The 20,797-nt window shown below is 35.1% G+C and overlaps 3 protein-coding genes across 4 annotated transcripts in view; 1 reads left to right on the top strand and 2 right to left on the bottom strand.

The window, feature by feature from the left end:
- The first annotated feature begins 586 nt into the window (after positions 1-586).
- On the top strand, positions 587-3,855 carry SRT1 (sirtuin 1). 2 transcript variants are annotated; one of them, XM_078958108.1, is made up of 13 exons: positions 587-847; positions 1,321-1,350; positions 1,447-1,539; positions 1,614-1,733; positions 1,825-2,034; positions 2,126-2,205; positions 2,288-2,366; positions 2,457-2,510; positions 2,623-2,719; positions 2,849-2,931; positions 3,010-3,077; positions 3,180-3,285; positions 3,367-3,855. In XM_078958108.1, the coding sequence occupies exons 1-13, from the start codon at positions 749-751 to the stop codon at positions 3,718-3,720; spliced, it is 1,473 nt and encodes a 490-aa protein (XP_078814234.1). In that variant the 5' UTR covers positions 587-748; the 3' UTR covers positions 3,721-3,855. The 2 variants fall into 2 exon arrangements, with proteins under 2 accessions (XP_078814234.1, XP_078814235.1); XM_078958109.1 differs by lacking the exon at positions 1,321-1,350.
- Positions 3,856-9,743: 5,888 nt separating this feature from the next.
- On the bottom strand, positions 9,744-11,919 carry LOC145047348 (transmembrane emp24 domain-containing protein p24beta2-like). The gene is made up of 5 exons (XM_078995603.1): positions 11,774-11,919; positions 11,456-11,662; positions 10,412-10,598; positions 10,213-10,320; positions 9,744-10,045 (listed from the first exon to the last, which is right to left on the bottom strand). The coding sequence occupies exons 2-5, from the start codon at positions 11,660-11,662 to the stop codon at positions 9,912-9,914; spliced, it is 636 nt and encodes a 211-aa protein (XP_078851729.1). The 5' UTR covers positions 11,774-11,919; the 3' UTR covers positions 9,744-9,911.
- Positions 11,920-12,029: 110 nt separating this feature from the next.
- LOC145047347 (transmembrane emp24 domain-containing protein p24beta2-like) overlaps positions 12,030-20,797 on the bottom strand; it is a 42,530-nt gene continuing 33,762 nt past the window's right edge. The window contains exons 2-4 of the mRNA XM_078995602.1: positions 15,858-16,044; positions 15,248-15,355; positions 12,030-12,348 (exon numbers count right to left, since the gene is read on the bottom strand). Coding sequence (XP_078851728.1) covers positions 12,224-12,348; positions 15,248-15,355; positions 15,858-16,044 — 420 coding nt within the window. The 3' untranslated portion in view covers positions 12,030-12,223. The remainder of the gene's footprint in view (positions 12,349-15,247; positions 15,356-15,857; positions 16,045-20,797) is intronic.

The following is a 20,797-nucleotide window of genomic DNA, read 5'->3' as shown; positions in this document are numbered from 1 at the left end:
GAATGCTTGCTAAATATATGTTTTTAAAAAAATGAAATTTTTGGCTCGTATTTTTGGGGCGTTACAGTTTGATACAGATCCGGGGGTTGATTCTGACCCGACACAACTACTTGCTGTTATTTTCGGTTGATCCGGACCCGAGGGTTGATACAGACCTGACACAACCACGTGCTGTTATATTATATATATATATATATATGTAATATTTTGGAAAACCCACTAAACTTTATGTTTACAGTTTATGTTTATGGTTTTAGGTACTTTCAGTTCAAAAGGAATGACAAGACGTGATGACACAATATCCTCTCCATATGATTTCCGCACTTGATATATTTGTATTAGGATGTTTTGAAATACTGTAATGATCGATGGATTTTGGTACAATCAATGAATAAAATTAATAGTTTTTAAATGAAAAATTTTAATATTGTTTTTAGGTCATTACAAAAAAAAAAAATAAAAAAAAAAAAATAAAAAAATTCAATGATTAATATATGTTTAACAAAGTTAAAATTACTTATACTTTAAAGTCATTATTTTGTTTGCATAAGCGACTTTTTGAGCTATGTAAAACGGAAGCATATAGAAAACTATACGTTCCGTGCGTTACCATTGGGGTTCTCCTGTATTGTTGTATAGAGCCCATTACAAAGTGCAGTACAGGGAGCAGCCTGCCTGCTCGTCTTCCTTTTTACTCCATTGATCCGCCCCTTGTGAAGTTCGATCTAACTCAGAGCAAAAAGACGCCATGTCTCTGGGCTATGCAGAGAAGCTTTCTTACATAGAGGATGTTGGCAATGTCGGAATGACCGAAATTTTTGATCCACCTCGCATCCTACAGGAGAAGGTCTGATCATTTTCCCTTAGTTATGGCCTACTGGGCATACACACACACCCCTTATAACGTATTCATGTTGTTGCTTAATGCTTGTTTTAGTTGCTAGTCTGATGATCTTAATTGATTGATGTGCTCAGAGTTGCTTACGTTTTGTGCTTGTACTTCTGTGTGATGTTAATAGTTGAAGAAGATGAAAAAAAATCGGTGTGCACTGAAGTTCGAATTCAAATTGACTGTTTGTAGAGATCCGGCTTAGGGTTACTAAAATTTATCTCTAATGAGTTATGCATTGATGTTCCCATGATCTAGTTTCATCGGAACGGAATAGTTTAGGGATCATAGTTGTTTATGCTTCCTATACGCTTAATCATTTCACATAAACTGTATTAAACAATTTTGAAAATTAGGGCCCTAAAAAGCTATTTTGTTAGGGCTTACCAAATCACATTGACATTCACATCTGTGGTTTATTGTATTGGCAGATTGAGCGGCTTACCATGATGATTCGTAAGGTTTGGTCTCATGATATATGCCTCATTCATGGTGTATAAGCTTCCTTTCAGTCTCTCTGAACTAAAATTTTACTCCATCTTCATCTTCTTTTTCAGAGTAAGCATTTAGTTGTGTTCACTGGAGCTGGGATATCAACTTCTTGTGGTATACCCGATTTTCGTGGCCCCACAGGGATCTGGACACTTCAGGTATACATTGTCATACATTCTCCCTTAATGTAATGTTACACTTGCATAACTGGATTCATAATTTTGAAATGCAGAGGGGAGGCAATGCATTGCCTGAAGCATCACTACCATTTCATCGTGCAATGCCAAGCATGACTCATATGGCTCTTGTTGAATTGGAGAGAGCTGGCATCCTTAAATTTGTCATTAGTCAAGTATATGCTTCTTGTCTAGATACAATCTCATTTGATTTGATGAACAAAGAGAGTGTGTTATCAAGCCAAGTTTAATTATTCCTAATCACAGAACATTGATGGGCTCCATCTTCGATCTGGAATACCAAGGGAAAAGCTGTCAGAATTGCATGGGAATTCTTTCATGGAAAGATGCAGTTGCTGTGGTATGGAGTACTTTCGAGACTTTGAGGTTGAATCTGTGGGACTGAAGGAGACATCAAGAAGATGCTCCAATGCAGATTGTGATGTTAAACTTAAGGACACAGTTCTTGATTGGGAGGTGCTGTTAATATTATTATTTGGTGTTTTTGAAGTGACTACCAAATACCTCCTCACACCTCATCCTGTGAGTGATGTGTGTGTTCTTGCAGGATGCATTGCCCTTTGAAGAGATGAATCCAGCAGAGGCACACTGTGAAAAGGCTGATGTTGTATTATGTTTGGGAACAAGGTAATCAATCAGATGTGTTGTTTCCTGCTTTTTGTTGTTGGAGCATGGGTATATTGGTAATTCCTCCTTCTACTGTATGCAGTTTACAGATCACTCCTGCGTGCAATTTGCCTCTCAAGTGTCTCCGTGGTGGCGGAAAGGTTGTTATAGTCAATCTACAGGTATTCCTTCATCCCATTTTCATGTTCCTTTTTTTTTTATCATATTCCTTTCTCATTTTCCATATTCCTTTATTTTCTCAAACTGTACAGAAAACTCCAAAAGACAAGAAAGCAAGTCTGGTCATCCATGGATTTGTAGACAAGGTTCTTATATAATAATAAATCACAGAAGCTTCATCTCTATACATTTGTGACACATTTTTTTTTTATTACTTCCTTACTTTTACTCACGAGTCATGAATATGAATCCACACAGGTGATTGGTGGAATCATGGAGCTTCTCAATTTACGGATTCGCCCTTTTGTCAGAGTAGATCTTCTCCAGACCATTTTTACTCAGGCATTGAGTTCAGGTTATTTCCACATATGTATATATATATATATATATATATATATATATATATATATATATATATATATATATTTTCATGAAAAGAATTACATTATTTATGTGTAAAACTCATGATTAGTTTGTTCTACAGATGAGCGATATGTAAACTGGACACTGCGCTTAGCAAGTGTACATGATAAGAGGGCTGTGCTCCCATTCATCACCTCTGTGGAGGTGAGTCAGTTTTAGAAAAGATATTGATAGGTTTCGATTTTATTAAATAATGGACATGGAATTGGAATTGCATTTTAGGTCTCGTTTTTAGGCAACCATACCATGAAAGAGGCTGTTCTAGATAAGCATCCTTTTAATTTAAAAAGGTAAAAGAAGTTTAAAGTTTTTTGTGTATTGCAACATACTATAATAATAATAATACCAATTAACATATTCATTCATGTTATTGTTTACATTTTGTAATTCAGGAGAACCGTTCTGACAGCGGAACCATTTGATGTTATCTTGAAAGTTAACTTGAGCGAGGGCTGTGGATGCGCGTATACCCGGATAAAAATCCCTATTGATTTTCATGTATGTTATCTTGAAGTTTCTTTTCAACTTTTGTATGAAAATGACTAAAATACCCTTGTGTTCTGTGTGTTGGTGCTGCAGGCGTCAGCGGATGATATGAAGCGGGATAAAGATCATGTGTTCCGGAAGCTAAAAAGTAAAGCTGTAAAAGGATCGTATTGTGGGCAGAATTCGGTTGTAGAGAGAAGTGTGATGATGATGGGCCCAAGCCCAAGCCCAAAGACTGAAATGACAGTTCGGGCCATCGTCACCAACATCCGGTGGTATGATGAGAAGATGGTGAAAACTGCTGGAGCTGGTTCCTTAACCACCAATGCTAATGGTTATGCTCCCACCTTGAAAAGAAGAATACAAGGCAAGAATGAAAACGGGACACCTCGCAAGCATCTCAAAGGCCTAATTAGGCATAAAACTGTAAAACTAGATATGGAGTAGATGTAGATGCTTCTTTGTCTTCACACTCTACAACTGTACATACATATACTTGGGTTGGCTTTTGGTTTTTCTTAGGAGTAGAAATCTGTTAGTCTCCCATATTGGTTAGATAGACTGGGGTCCCATTTGCTTCTCTCTCTCTCTCTCTCTCTCTCTCTCTCTATATATATATATATATATATATATATATATATATATATATATATATATATATATATATATATATATATAAAGAGTTTCTGTCAGGTCCAATACCAAATCTGTTTTTTTTTTCTCGGTATTAAAGTGGTTTAAAATGTTGCAGTTTTCGGTTTAATGATTTTATATATTCCAATGCTGATTCAAGTAAGACTGTAGATACCACCCCTCATTTGGGTCAGCCCAACAAGCCCCACATTCGGAAAGTTTATGAGAAGAGGCCCAAGCCACGTGTAGGAAAATAGTGGAAATAAGTTTGTTAGAATATTTTTATTTAGTGGAGAGTAGTGATAGTATATGACATGTTTTTATTTTTCAGAAAGATCCTTGGAATGGCCTTGAGGCTTGGGCAGTGAGACACCATTGTTGGTTCTCATCTACTATCTTTGAACATTCATTAAGAAATTGACAATCATTATTTATATCATTTGGTTCCATTGCCCTACTTGCATACAATGGTGCAACCATAACCACCCGTTTACAAGCTCTCCGGTCTCGTCTTGACACCCATGATGGAGGTTGCAACAACTAACTTACAAGCTCCACCGTGGTTCATTCTATTAAAGACATGGTAACCGAACTGCCCAATACCATGGAGAAGATGCTTTCTCACAATCGAAATCCAAAGAAACATCCCCAAATTGATACCGATACCGTCTCTCTTACACCAGCTTCTAGTATTCTTCCCCCCGTTCATTCACCCGTCATCCTTCGTCCTCCATCTATTCTTTTGCACAAATTCCTTGAATCTTTCAATTTTCTCCATATCAAAGGTGAAATTACCCCTAACGGTACCGACCCCTATGGGTGGCTCACAAAGGCTGACCTTTACTTTCAAGCAAACCTCACTCCTGCACAAAAACTCAAATCGGCTCAGATGTGTATGGATGGTGTAGCCCTAAATTGGTTCACCATCTTATTGATCAAACACCCACACACCGATTGGTCACAATTTTGATCCAAATTGTTGACTAGATTTAGTGGTACTAGGTTCCACAATCCCATAAAGCAATCAACTCACTATCTGCAATCGGAGGAGCAGACAATCAGAATGTTCTTGCCTGGCCTACATAATGACATCCGAAACTAGGTATGAACATTGAATCCGGATACATTTGACCAGGCGATGGATTTTGCTCGTCATGTGTGCCTAGCCACCGCCTCACAAATCGATCAGTCCAACTCTCGGAGAAAATGTCCACCCGGATCCACTACATATTCCCACTCTATAACTAATTAGCGGAACCCATTACTTAATGACAAGGCTTAATCTTAACCCAATTTACTAAACTCAAAACCAATTAGCTCATCTATCCTTTCGTCCACATCACACCGTAATCACCTTTCTCCCATAACATCGACACCTAAATCGTTCCCAGCAACACTCGCCACCTCACTAAAACATAATGGGAGGATCATTGCTATCGGGGTCTGTGTTTCAACTCCAGACAAATACCCCATCCCCATTGTAGAAAGCTACGGTGTCACAAATACATCATCCCCATTGTAGAAGAACTACTTGATGAATTTCAAGGGTCCATGTTCTTCTCTAAAATCGAATTGAATTTGGGTTTTTACCAGGTTCGAGTCCGCAAATCTGATGTCGAGAAAACACCATTTCACACTCATGATGGCCACTATGCGTTTCTTGTTATGCAGTTTGGCTTAACAAATGCTCCGACTACCTTCCAAGCCCTTATGAACGATATATTCTGACCTTTACTTCGCAAGGGCATCCTTATCTTTTTTTGATGAAATTCTAATTTATAGTCCTGAATGGGCTCACCATTTGAACTTACTCAACTCTGCTCTTTTATTACTTCAACGATATGCCCTTGTCATCAACATGAAGAAACATTGTTTTCGGAATCAACATAGTTGAATATATGGGATACATAATAAGTAGCGATGAGTATCAATGAATCCATCCAAGATCCATTCAGTTATCGACCGACTCCTCCCAATGTAAAAAGTGTTTGCGGGTTTATAGTAATTACTGGTTATTACTGTAAGTTTATCAAGTCCTATGGTAAAATAACTCAACCCCTCACATAATGTAACACCCGATCCTTACAGGTAAATTCCTTTCTTTATATTTAAGTCTTAATGTTGGATTTTGATCTACGTAGGGCGTAGATAGCCTTCTACGCGCTCCATAGAAGGGTATATTGGAGACGGGGTTTTAATGATCTACGCTGGGTGTAGATCTGAGTACGCAACACATACTTGACCAGAGCCTAAACCTTAATTTTAGGGTTTTGAGCCCTATTCAAGGGCTCTAACTCTCTTGAGGCCCTTCCATTATCAACCTCCATCCCCCAAACATTCCTTTTGAAACCCTAGTCCCATTTTGGTGTATTTGTGAGCTTAAGAGTGTGTTTGTGTGCTTTTTAAAGAAAGAAGAAGGTGTTGGAGTTTCTTAGAAGCTTGAATCAACTTTGGATCCAGAAGTTCCTTCCCCTCATCCATCTTGAAGAGGTATAAAGTCTCCATCTTGATGAGTTTTTAGGATAGATCTAACTTAGTTTTAGGTTTTCATGCTTTGGTCCCCATAACCATGGTGTTTATGAGTAAGAGCTACTCTTGACCATTGGAATGTCATTTCTAGACGTTTTTAGGATTGATAAGTTAAAAAATTGAGAGCTTGGTCACTCTCATGTTGGGTTTAGTTCAAAAATAGTTTCATAAACTAGAAAAATATGGCAATGGAAAACTTTAATTTTTTGAAATAATATAAACATTTTATACTCACCAATGATCTTCTTGCAAGTTATAGAAAGATTAAAACACCAACCATAGAAGGATGAAGAAATAACAACCTTTGTAGTTCTTTGGGTCCTCTTAGGAGGCTTGGAAGTTGATGAAGAATGTGGAACCTTTGAGACACCAACAATGACTCAACTTGATGTAGATGCTAGTCCAAAACTCTTAAACCCTTAACCTTTAAGTTCATAACCAATATGAACTTAAAGAGGGCATGAAGATGCAAGTGTTCTTCTGCTCAACAACATGTCAACACACACACGTACAACATACCATGGGCGACGAGGCACGAATGGCAGCAACGTTACGCCTACGGCCGGTGTCGTTGGAGGTAACAACGACTTCTTCTTCAATCGAGACGATGCATCAGTGTAAGAATGGAGAAGGAACGTGGTGACCGCGAACGACACCAACAACGACAACGAGACGGACACCCGTTGGTGGTCTTCGTCGTCACTGGCAATGGAACAGCAACAACGATGTGTGGCAGAATGGTCGTCGGCTGATGACGATAGTTGAATGGAGCTTCGACATGTCGGAAAGGAAGGAAGTCGGGTGGTCGCTAATTGGTCGGAGAATGACTAGGTGAATGGTGTCTGCGGCTGGAGGGAGTGGGAGACATAAGTTTGATGGAGGGTGATTTTAGGGTAGGGTTAGGGTTTGGACGGGGGTGACGGGTTATATACCCCGATCCCCCATAAGCTTATTTCCATAACGATGGAATTAGTCCCTCCTTTCCCTTTTTCTTTCAAACTAAGTCCATAATTTACCCTTTTAACCCCTGCCATCCAAAATGCCTTCAACTTAAGTCCCAATAATTACCATGCAGCCCCTCCCTCTACAAATTATTTTCAACTGAAGTCCTTATGTTACCAAATGGCCCCTCCTCTACAAAACCTTTTCAACTTAGGTCAAGAATTTACTCTTTAGCCCCTGCTTCCATAAATCTTTTCATATTAAGTCCAAATGATACCAAACACCCCCTGACTTCTGAAAATCTTTACAAAATAAATCCCAAAATTACACTTTAACCCCCGAATAATCCAAATTATAACATTTGGCTCCCCAAAGCCAACACCCCACTAAATATTATGGATCTTAGGGCTACTATTCAATTTTATCTATTTATTTATTTAACAAACGGGGTGTTACACAAAAGGATAAAGTTGCCAAATTTATTGTTTATGACGTCCCTACAGAGCTAGACCTGGAGTTGGACGTTAGGTGTTAACGAATTAATACCTTAAAGGAAGGTTTTGGCCAACTAGGGCGTACGCTGAGTATACGTGTTTGGGATCCCGATCCATGCGAAGCCATCGAGTACGCCGTGTGTACTGGTGGTACGGTTAGCGTACTTACCTGGGAACCTCTTCGTATGTGTATTGATTGTTTCTTTTGTGTTATGTTTCAGCATAGTGATGAAACGTGGTGGGGAAGGAGGTTAAGGAGCGGGCATCGAACCAATTGATGAGGGTTAAGCGAATCCTCGAGGCGACCCTAGTGATGTTTGGGTTGATCAAGGAGGGTATCATCGAGTTGATGGAGGATCGCATTCAAATCTTTAAGGCCGATCTGGATGCTAGTCAACACTGAGCCCACACTCTCCCCTTCAAGAATTTCAGGGGATGTGGAGTGCTAGAGCTCTTTGGGGTGAAGGACCCCATTACCACCAGGCGTTGGATTGCAGATATTGAGTGTGCCTAGATGACTAGCTTTTTCCCTGAGGGGTCGAAGGTAAGGTTCACTGCAGGATGTCTGGGGGACCGAGCTCAGGATTGGTGGAGGAGGTTGGCTATACACTAGGAGCCCCAACCAATGAGGCCATGACCTGGTTCCGAACGGAGTTTGCACTGATTGTTGAGGTGACACTTGCTGTTATACCTGCATGTGCTTGTTGTCTTTGTGACTCTTGCTGATATGATTGTATGCTTAGCTATAGGGGTGAAATAGGCCCGATACCTGTTGAAAGAGACCGAAGTGAGTGAAATAGACACAATAACTATTGAAAGATACCAAAAGGGGGGGGGGGGGGGGGTGAAATAGACCTAGTTATGTATTGATTATTATGTATGTATGTATGTATGGTATGATGTATTTTGAGGAAGCTCACTAAACTTTGTGCTTACAGTTTTCAGTTTATGTTTCAGGTACTTCCAACTCGAAAGGGAAGGGCTCAGCATGATCGCACCGCATCCGTCCATGTTTTCCGCATTATGTGATTTTGGGATTATGTACTCTGGTGATATTTTTACTATGATACATTTTGGTTGGTTTGACATGATTATTGAATGTTCGAGAATGATTTAAAAACAGAAAGTTTTTATCTGGATTTTAGGATGTTACACCAAATCACATATAGGAGAGCAGTGGAAATAAGTTTGGTAGAATATTCTTATTTAGTGGTGTGGAGATGTAGTATCAGACATGATTTTATTTTCCAAAAAGACCCTTGAACAACTTATTTTCCAGAAAGATCCTTTGTAACGGTCCTGAGGCTTGGGGAATGAGATGCCGTTGTTTGTTCTCATCTGATTATCTTTGAGCTTTCGTTAAGAAATTAACAATCATTCAGCTATTTTGCACTTATTTCACTTTGAATCTCGCATACAGTTCATTATTCATATCTAACTGATTTTGACTCGATATACATTACTAGCTGTTATGATGTTTAAATGCAAGAATAAAAGTAAATTACAAGTTTGGTCCCATGTTTAAGTGTATTTTTTAGTTCAAAAATGTATATTTCTAAAATTTTAGCAGCTATGTTGTATACCCAATTTGGGTAACCTACAATGTCTATTTAACTATGTTATGTAAGTTAATCCTTCTATGTGCAAGGCATATATGAAAGTATCAAAAGCTTTATGAAACACTAAAAATAGGCCAATATTGTAAAATGAGCCAAGGGCATCCAAATTTATAATTTACTCAAACAATTTCTCAACTTTTTTCTTGTTAAACATAGAAAATCAAAATACATCCCAAATCTGTTGTAATAACATTCATATAATTAAGAAAAACAAACAATTAAATAGTCAAAAGAGGGAGAGAAGCAACAAGGATTTCTGAGGTGAAAATAATTATAATCAAGACTTTGTACACCCACTTCTGAATTACAGTTTTTCAAGTGCAAATTTGGTGGTGTATATATAAGAGGGAGAGAGAGAAAGAGCTGATAACAAAAGTTGTGTAACAAATTAAATTAAAGGATTCCATACTGAGATGACACATTAAACTCTAGACAACCCAAGCTTTCGTTCAAACAGCCGCGTGAGAAGATACACCTGCAGCACACTCGCACCAATCAGAGCTGCTGATTCCACAACCGCTTTGTGCATTGCCCTTTTGCCCATTCCTTCGTTTACTGCAAATATCAAACACATACAAAAATCAAAATACCAGTCGCAGTGAGTAATCATTTTATATATTTATATATATATATATATATATATATATATATATATATATATATATATATATATATATATATATTTTTTTTTTCTATTGGAAGATGTTAGATAGAGATTATACTTATCGCTTGTCGATCGGTCTCGGCCTCAAGCCAATGCTGTTCAAACTGAATGTTATATAAAGCATCCTCTAACTTTGATATCTGTTCCAAAATCGGTTTGAAATGATCTGCAAAAGAAAAACATTATTCGACCCATAAAAAAAAATCACCCATTTTGTAGTATTAATTAACTAGTTAAATAGTAAAAGATTCGCTCACCATCTTTTGCATGCTCAACATCGTTATAGAAGTGGCTGGAATGGACATCAAAGTCTAGGGTTTCATGGTAGGGTGATTTGTTGGTGAAGCAGAATTTATAGAGGCCTTCATTATGTGCCACGAAATCAGACTTGTCACTTGTCTTATCACGAAAATCTTGAATTTGTTCACCCTTTGGCCCAGTCACCTAATCACAATATATTATATTATATTATTATGGTCACTAGGCAATCAATATACTGCTAAAGGTACTACACGGGTTTATATAACAACAAACACCTTACATGTACATGTCAGCAATAATTTAGAATGAAACAACCAATTGCCAAGTCTTTATGCAAGTGTTTCACTTTTTAGGTTAAAATTATGACTTTCCAAATGTAAAAATACTACGGATATGAACTGTATATATAATTTCTAATCTTTACTATTTTTCATCAAGTTTAATGTAGCTATGAGAAAACGTAAAGATCCACACCAAAATCAAACCTGAAGATAATCCTGCTTCACCTCACAAGCCAGACAGTATCGTTTCTTGTTAAAAAAAAAATCATATCTTATAGTTTAATCCTATTTCGATTAACAAAATGATAGCAAAGAAATTGAAAGTATGTTGTTACTATGAGTACAATTTAACCCTTTCCACAAGCTATAAGGCAATAACATGTATGTTATCAAGAAATATGCTATTGAAACCGATCGTTTCATACCAGTTTTTTAGCGAAAGTCTTGAATTGCATTACATGATCCGAAATTTTAATTCTATTATAAATAAATAAAAAAAAGCCTCTTTGACTCAATACTTAATCAAACCCCAAAACGTCAATTTTGACTTTCAAACAGTCAAAATTGCCAAGGGATTCGCGTAGTCATGGAGAAAAAGAAAAGATCTGGAACAATTAACAAACAAAGATTTGAGCCTAAGAAACTAGAATAAAAACATCCCCGTAATCATCGAACTTAACGAATTAGGTTTCAAAATTTATTATTAAAGGTCCAGGAATGCGATGAGTAAAAATTAAGAAGACAAGGAGAGATGAATACCACAAGATCGACGCCATCTTCGTTATAATGCCACGCACCTTCGACCTTAATGACGACAAACGAAAATCGAACCGTGGCACCGTACTCGGACTTATGCGAAAAACACTCGTCCCTGTCTATAACAAACCTGATCCCGAACACTTCCCCTATGTTCGCCGTCAGAATCACCATAAAGACCGCCGCAATCGCAATCGAAGACATCCGCATCTGAAAGAAACGCAAACAATTCAGTTCAAGGAAGCAATATCTGAAAATTTCGCTCCAAATTAAGGATTGTAATTGAGAACTGTAAGAGCAACAGATCAGTAACTGGTTTACCTTTGAATCGTTTCGGATTATGCGTTGGAATACAGATACGATGAGGATGGAGCAGAAGTCGGAACACACGACCGAAGTAGAAACAAGTTTCACCCAACTCCAACAGGAAGTCGTAAGTTGTTCTTATGTTTGACGGTTTTATGTGTCAACGAGCCGTAAGTTTGCAAGACTCGGGCTCTAGTCTAAAAGGCTTCTCCGGCCCAACGGATTTGTTAAAAGGTCTTCAAGCCCAGGTTCAAAGTTCAAACTTAAGATCATATCAGGAAAGACAGGATGTAGTGTTGAAAAGTAACTAATTCTTTTATTTTCACATGTCTAATGATACATAGTTACAAGTGGAAACTTGTCTAGTTGTCTGTATGTCTATATAGATAGTTTCATAACATTAAAAAAAAGGGTCTATCACATTGAAGAGTGTAAACATTCTAAGATCGATCATGCATTAAGCTCTTACATCCCAATCTTTCGTTCAAAGAGACGTTTGAGAAGGTACACTTGTAGTATGCTAGCACCGATCAAAGCAGCAGATTCCCCGAGAGCTTTGTGCATAGCTCTCTTACTCATTTTTTCATTTACTGCACCTCAAACACATTTAATCAATTAGAATAAGATATATCATTTATTATTTTGCAAAACTGTTGTTTGGATGGAATAAAGGGTCATCCTCGACATCTCAACTCCAAAAGGACATGGAAAGGAAATTAAGATTGCATTAGAGGTTCACAATAAAACCGGTTATCTAATTTGGATCTTGATGACTTGATCTGATCTCAAACCAGCTTTATTTTATTAAAACCAGATCGACGGTCGACTTTAACCAGTTCACAATCTCGATGTGGAAACAAGGTTACAATTGTAACATGGACAACTTAACTGGTTATGAACTAGTCTAGTCATAGATTGAAAAATTATAAGAAACTGGATTAGAATATTTTTTTGGGGAAAAACTAGTTTGGGGAAAATCGTTTTTGTATTGGTTTTAAAACCGGTTTGTACACATATAGGTTGCAAATAGGTTACTTGTGTGGCCCAAACAAAGGACACTTCGTCATTTTGGACTAGAATTTTGTTTACTCCTCTAAAAAGCTACAATCTTGCATGAAATAAATGGTAACATTGTATGGAATTATTTGGCTCTATAAACTGAGAAGCAAGTCATTGCTTTAAGTTAATTTGTATGTTTCATATATATTCTTGAGTTATGGAGCCTGATTATTATTGTCACAAGTGAGACCTAGTAATAGTTGAGAGATATTGGATCAAAGATTTTGGTGGAGGCTAGAGGCCTCGAGACGAATTTGGTCTCTAAAGGTCCACTGGTTGAGTTTCCATATATCTATTGGGATATGAGAAAAAATTTCTCAATTTATATAGCTCTTAATTATTTTGTAAACCCGGGGTGTTTTTTTGCAGAATATTTTTTGAAAGAATAGAACTTGTCAAAAGAATTGAAATCCAACAAAATTAGAATCCGAAGGTACTAGAAGCTGAAATGTGTTTGGATTACAAGGAATAAAATACGTTTTTGGATTGGTTTGCTATTTTACAAAGAAATTGGAAAATAAATTTTATAATATGACAAAAATACCCTTTATATTTTTTAATAAACAAGACAAAGTTTTATTTAATTACAACTTCTTTTATTGAACTATTCTATAAAATATAAATTAAAAAAATAACTAACATTTCGTAGAACACAATCAAATAGTAAAATATATATTTTTTTTTAAATTGAAATAAAATAATTATATATAATAATACAAAACAAGAAGTCATTTATTATATAATAATATAAACACGTAGATGATATTATTTTTTTTTACCAAAATCTCATATACATAGAAGGATAATTATGAAATTAGAAAAAAAAAAAGATAAGAAACAAAGTGGATTTTTGATGTTTGGGGAATGAATTGAAAATTTTTCATATAGGAAATTAAAAATTAATTATGGAAATTATATTTCATTCCTTTTGTAAGCCAAACATGTTTTGTATTGGAATTTAGTTTATAATTCCTTTAAATTCCTTAGAAATCAAACGAAACAAAAACCCTTTGATGTTTTGGAAAGATATAAAAACCATTACGGATCATTTCATGGACATAATAGAGTTATTAATCGTCTGAACCAACTAATTCTTATTTTTTTTTAATTATTCTTATATTTATTATGTTTTTGTCATTTAAAATCCTAACATATAAAACATCATACTTTTGGGCAAGTCACATTCTTTATCCTTAATTCCTTATACTTTGTTCCCTAGTTTTGGGAAAGAAAGTAGGGAGAAAAAAAATTATATTTTATATTTCCAAGTTAGAGAGAAACGGAAAATTAAATATTTTGTTCAATTTTTTTAATCCTTCCAAATTGGAGAGAAAGTTAGGAGATAAAAGAGAAGTAAATCCCAAAGTAATAAAAGTATTTTAGGCGTGCCATTGAACCCTAGACTTTACTTATGAGAATTTGCAGCTTCCACCACTAGACTCTGGTGGCATAGACTATACTTTTAGGATATTAATATCAAATAAATTAAAGGGATCGTCTTTTGAAAATTTATTTCTTGGAATTTATATCTATTATGTTTGGATAATTGTAAGAATAAGGGTGTTCATTGGTTCAAATCCAGTGGATTTCGATGGATCCGATCCAATCCAATCATTCGTTGGATATTGGATTTTGCCAACTGATCGATCCATTTTAGTATAAAACCGAATTGAACTAGTCCGATTGGATGTTAGATTGGATTGATTTTATTCATTGGATATTTTGATAGGTTAATCCACTGATTATCTATTATTCAACTAAGTTTAATGAATTTCTATCGAATAAAAAAATAAACTATGATAACTAAAAATAAAAATGTACACAATTACAGTAAAAATAAGACTAACTAAGTAACATTAACCTCAAGTCTTCATCTTATTCTTTATTGAATAATTTATAACATTAATAAGATATGTACAAGAATAATGGGTATTTATTGGATTAAAATTGGATATCAAATTGGATTTGATCAGTTTGGTTGTCCATTAGATTTTTAGGATAATCCAATAATCGATCAAATCCGGTTGGATTTTGAAATTTCGCATCCGATCCAATCCAATTATAATTAGATATTCAATCCAATTTGTTGATTTATAATTGGTTCGGTTCCAAATAATTTATGCACACCCCAATATGAATGAAATTAGATTGCATTGTCTCTAGTTATAAGGTGAGAAATTGTCCTAACTTTCTATAGTGTCCGCAAAAGACAAGCCCTTGCCAACAACAAAATAAAATGACTTTTTACTCACAAGAAATGACTATCTTGGTTTTTTTTATTTGGGCATTTTGTGCATATAAGAAGAAACCCATTCAAACTTTACTCACCATAATATTTGTGAACCAAACCACTAAACCACACCAACAAAAACAAAAGTTTAATGAATGCTTTATTAGTTTTGCTTCTATTTAAAGAATAAAAGATCATACTTATTGCATGTCGATCAGCCTGAGCCTGAAGCCAATGTTGTTCAAATTGAATCTTATGTAGAGCATCTCCCAACTTAGATATTTGTTCCATAATCGAATTGAAATGATCTGCAAAACAAAACGTTATTCATTATTTAATTATCTATATATCGTGTCCTATAAAATTGCAATAGCAACTATATATGTAGACATATGCACAAAGATTGACTTTTCAGTTTAAAATAACCATTGTTCTAATTAAATTGCCATACAACTGCTATAGTAATTAAATTGCCAATAACCACTATATTTTGCAGAATAATAGCTTTGACAAAACTGTGGAAATGCAAATGTAAGGACCACGATACTGGGATTTTTACTCAAGTCATCAAGTGTAGTATTGTTTTATAACATCGTTTTGTTTGTACGTAACAACCCAGTAAGATGGTTCAAAAACTTGTTTCACAGTGTATGTTGCAAATGGTCAAACCATTATAGTAAAAAAATTAACATAACGCGAACAAGACATGCAAATATTATGGACAATCCCGATGACTAAGTGACAGCTAGCTAGGTATTGTTACATAGTGCAAGAAATCTCCCATGTAATACAAACAAGTCAAGGTCTCACCATTTTGTGCATGTTTAACATCTTTATAAAAGTGGCTAGAATGGACATCAAAGTCTACGGTTTCCATGTAGGGCGATTTGTTAGAGAAACAGAACTCATAAACGCCTTCATTATGCACAACGAAATCAGATTTGCCACTTGTTTTCTCACGAAAATCGTATATTTGTTCACCCTTAGGTCCCTTCACCTAATAATCACAACATGGTTTATGGTTACTAATATGAGTAATATCTATGCAGAAAATCATATTATGTGATAAATATTCATTAAGGAACCAAAGTATGTAACCGATAACAAATCATAGTACCAGAAGCTAGTAAAACAATTAGAAATTACACAAGCCTTTAAAATATCAAATGACCAATGTATGTGTTAAAAAGCAAACGTGATCACATGATACAACTATTTCTTCCAAGTGTTGATTATCGTTTCTGAAAACTTATATGGTACGTTGGTAACCATGCCCTTTAATAATTTTCTAATACATATTTATAAATTGAAAGATATAATAAGTCATACTTGACGAAATTAGTTAAGGTGTACTTTTCTAATAATACCGGCGATGTAATAAAAGCATCTCTAAATCAGAAGTTTTTTTTAAGGGAAATTGAGTAAGCTAACCATTTTTTTCGTGTATCTTCTTTTAATATATATATATATATATATATATATATATATATATATATATATATATATATATATATATATATATATATATATATATATTTGTAAAATGACCATATTCTCCGGAATGGGCTGTTCCGGAAACAAATTCGTAATTGTTTTCTGGTGGGCCGACCTATCAATTTTCCTCTGGAATGACCATTCCGGAGTATCCGTACTTATTCCGAACTAAATTTTTGAATTTCAAATTCCGGAATATATTCCGAATTCATTATGGATCTCGACTTTTCGATACTGATTTCAACTCTCCGATACGCCACTCCGACTCTTCGACTCTGATTCTGATCTCTGACACGCCATTCCGACTCTCCGATTCCGACACTCATTCCGAACTCCGACTACAAATATGGAAGAAAATCATTATGAACCGGTTGTTTTACGGGTAGGTCCTTTACTCCCACTTAAGTTTTTTATTTATATTTATATCCTTTGGGATGAACTAATTAACAACGTTTTCAAGTTGCAATAAAAGATTCTAGTGCATTAAGATCAACCCAAACCTACTTTAGTTGTTTATATAATGCGTTTATTCATTGAAAAGTAATGTTCCAGAACAAGAAAATATATTTTGGAATTCGAAGAACACCTCTGGAAATGAACTGACCACGTTCTGGAATACAAATAGATGATGTCAGTGCATTAGGACCATCCCAAAAGTAGTCTAGTTATTTATATAATGTTATTATACATCGAAATATATTGTTTTGGTACATAAAATTTCATTCCGGAACGATCTTGAATGTGAGGAATTGGTCCGGAACACGAGGAATTGATCCGGAACATTGAGAAGTGTTCAAAAATTTGGCCGCCACTTTTTGTTTCCGAGTTGGTTAATAACAATTTTTTATTTGCAACACGATAAGGTTTTTGATGCATCCATTACAATGTCTTGTAAACCCAAACCCTGGTGCGGATGTTCTTGCGGAAATCAAAGACAGATCGACATGCAAAACTATGTTCTAAAATTCATGTTTTGGGAGGTGGTTAGACATTCCTAAGGTAGATGGAGGTCCTTTACTTCTACATTACGTGTTTTTCCACACAGTTATCACGAACCCCCAAAGAGAAGTAGATGAAATGGTTTTAGAGATTGGAGGTTACAAGTTGTCTTTCTGGAAGAAATAATTTTGTCTTGTCACTGGCTTCCGCTTTGGAGATTATTTTCTTGCCTCCAATTCTGGCGCCGTCTTCCATTCCTGTGTGTTTCCTGGGACCGAGAGGAATGTCACCATGAAATTAGACGATGTGAAGAATGTGTTTAATCATTCGCTTAATGACTTATCAGACAACAATGCAGTCCGTGTATGTCTTTTATATTTGTTAGAGAAGGGGTTTAATGGGCGGTAACATCCTACTTTAGAGGAGTATTTTGCTTTGATATCCGACCTTAATGAATTTAGCATTTATCATGTCCTTAATTTATTATTATGGATTATAATTAGTTATCATTACTACTATTTTTTACAAAATTAATTAGGAATTTTTTATGTCGCATATATCCATGGAGAGGATAATTTGAGATAAATTATACTCACAATTATTGACTATATTCAATACGGTTGATAAGCTTATACATCCAGTGGAACCAAAGACAAAACAACCTAAAAAATTGACGTACACGGTTTTTTCTACATGCTTTTAAAGTAACATACATAATTAACAATTTATTAGTTATTTTTTGTTTGTTAAATAATCTAATATATGATTCTTTCAGATATAGATTCTTGAGAGTTTTCCTGTGAGGAGTCTCTTTGGTATCCGACAAGCAAATGTGGTCCCTTGAGTTGTTGCATGGTCAAAACCGAGACCTTTACATGCGACTTAGTGCAACCAATTTATAAAAGTCAACAACGTATGGTTACTCATATATATTATAATTATCTTTTATATGTATACTTTATGTTTATTTATAATATTAAAATTTTGTTAGCAGGATAATAGACTTATACAGAAGTTGGAGTCGATGGAAGCTGAGGATCGTGCTGAATGGTGGATAGTTAGCTTGACGTGGAATGATCGCCTTGATTTTCCTGACACAAAAGTTTACAGACCACTTTCCCTAACACCATCACCCAAACACTCCCCTAACCACGAGCCTTGACAAAAGAAAGTACAAATAAATGTTCCATCTTTGTGACAACTAACGAAAATACACTACCGACCGCCGTTAGTGTAACATCCAAAAATTTAAGACCGCATTCTTAAAATAACAAATTAAATAAATAAAAGATGATTTATATAAATAAATCACCAATGAATAATTATATCATTAATTTATATGAAGTTTAGAAAATTATAAGTGAAAATAATAACATGTTAAAAGTTAAAAGGCCATTTTTGGCAATAGGGTGAAACTTAGGTTTGACTAGAGATTTGACCAACTTAATAACTTGGAATATGTTTGTGAAGATTAGGATGAAAATGACCATTTTGGAAATATATTGAAGCTTCTAAGTTAGTTTGGAGTTATTTTAAAAGAGCTTTTGCAAGGAGGGACCAAAAATGGCAAGTTGGGAAAGTTCAAAACTAGTTAATGGTAGGGGTGGCAAATCGGATCATCGTGTCGTGTTTTTTTCTGACACGACACGACACGACAATGTTTTATGTAACACGAACACGACACAACTAGATGCCATGTTTTTTTAACTAACACGAAAACAAACTAATTAAAAAACAACAAACATGACACGACATGATAAAAATAACATAATGTAATAATTAGTTTATTTAATTAATATTTAATAATACATAACACGACAAACATGAAAAACACAAAAAATAAATACTAAATCGTGTCAATTTCATGTCGAATTTTGAACACGAACACGACACGACATCGTAGTTTTACACTTGACACGAACACGAATTCGAATTTCAGTTTCATCCCAATTTTATTTCATTTTGTGTATTTTTATCGTGTCGTATCAACAATTGTCACCCCTAGTTAATGGGTCCCATTTTCTTGGGAAGAATGTAATTGAGAGAAAATAAGAGGGGAATGGCGATTTCTAGGAAGCAAAGGGATATTTAGAGTGGTTGTTGAGGAATCAAACTAGGAATTAAAAATATGACGCAACATCAAGCTTGGGAAGTGTAATTTCTCATCCTCTAACTTTATATTTAGACTTCAAGGTTTTGGGAAAACCCCAATTTCGAAATTAGTTTGATTCCTTTATTAGGGTTTTGTTTTCTAACCTCCCTTGAGTTGTTTTGATGATCGCAATCTCAATATAATAATCATATTGATGGATTTAATGATATGGGTGAAAACCCTCATGAACCCTAGAAATTCAAATTGGTGATTTCATGTTTATATGTTTTACTGGAATGGATTCTATGACCTAGATGAATTTTGGCAACAATAAACCTAATGGGAATGCTTAAACTCATCCATGATGGTAGAATCATGTATAAGCTTGGATTGAAATGGATTTGGGGACAATATGATGAAATCAATAGAATCCTTTGTAGTTGAGCATTTGATGCGTAAAGGAAGTTCATAATCATGAATGAATACTCTGGAATGAATTGGATTCAAAACATAAGGTGTTACTTGATTCCTTGATGGATACATGGAATAATTGGCCTAAAGGGCAATTTGGGAAACATGGAATGGAATTGAGGATTACATAGTTGGATTAGGTATTTACAATAAGATTAGTTATAAATTTATGTACTTGACAACTTTCATATGATTATTCAACAAGTTAAGAACAAGTTTTGTGGACTTTGGAATGTTCAAGTGCAAAATGGACTAATTAACCCTTCATTTAATGTTTAAGGATCATCATGATATTAAAGGTTTCAATGAGCACTTATTGGATTAAGTGGGGTGTATTTTGATGATAAAACACCACCTAATCATGTGTGAGAACCTATATAAGTGGTGCAAAGTGATGTGGATAAGTGTCTTCAAGAGTTATGTAAAGTAGAGTGTTATTTTAAGAATAAATGAGTTAAGAAATGGTACAATCATGTGAATATGGCCCGTGTTATTTTAGCCTAAATCAACACAGCCTGTGTTCCACCCTGTTAAAGGTCAAATTACTTTTCTCATAACTTTTTCATACGAACTCGGATTTACGCACGATATTTGCCTAGGTTCATATTGTTTCATAAGGGACAAGCGAATCAAAAAAATTTAGTAATGGAACCTTTGAGGAGTATTTTGGTCATTTTCATTGACCTTTACTTACTTTTCGTATAGGTTGTGCTTGAGAGTGTTGCTCAAAGGAAAAGAACTAAAAGAAGACTAG

This window comes from Lactuca saligna, chromosome 5 (genome assembly GCF_052625555.1).
Source record: "Lactuca saligna cultivar CGN05327 chromosome 5, ASM5262555v1, whole genome shotgun sequence".
In the NCBI taxonomy this organism is placed as follows: domain Eukaryota; kingdom Viridiplantae; phylum Streptophyta; class Magnoliopsida; order Asterales; family Asteraceae; genus Lactuca; species Lactuca saligna.
The sequence above is the reverse complement of the archived record's forward strand: the minus strand, read 5'-3'. Positions and strand labels throughout refer to the sequence as shown.

Bases quoted from the DNA above. Each gene is read 5' to 3' on its own strand.
- SRT1 (XM_078958108.1), top strand. From the start codon at position 749: ATGTCTCTGGGCTATGCAGAGAAGCTTTCTTACATAGAGGATGTTGGC. The intron at 2,035-2,125 runs GTGCTGTTAATA...GTGTTCTTGCAG, and splicing joins ACACAGTTCTTGATTGGGAG to GATGCATTGCCCTTTGAAGA. The intron at 2,932-3,009 runs GTGAGTCAGTTT...ATTGCATTTTAG, and splicing joins CATTCATCACCTCTGTGGAG to GTCTCGTTTTTAGGCAACCA.
- LOC145047348 (XM_078995603.1), bottom strand. From the start codon at position 11,662: ATGCGGATGTCTTCGATTGCGATTGCGGCGGTCTTTATGGTGATTCTG. The intron at 10,599-11,455 runs GTATTCATCTCT...TATTGTGATTAG, and splicing joins AAGATGGCGTCGATCTTGTG to GTGACTGGGCCAAAGGGTGA. The intron at 10,321-10,411 runs GTGAGCGAATCT...TTTCTTTTGCAG, and splicing joins TGTTGAGCATGCAAAAGATG to ATCATTTCAAACCGATTTTG.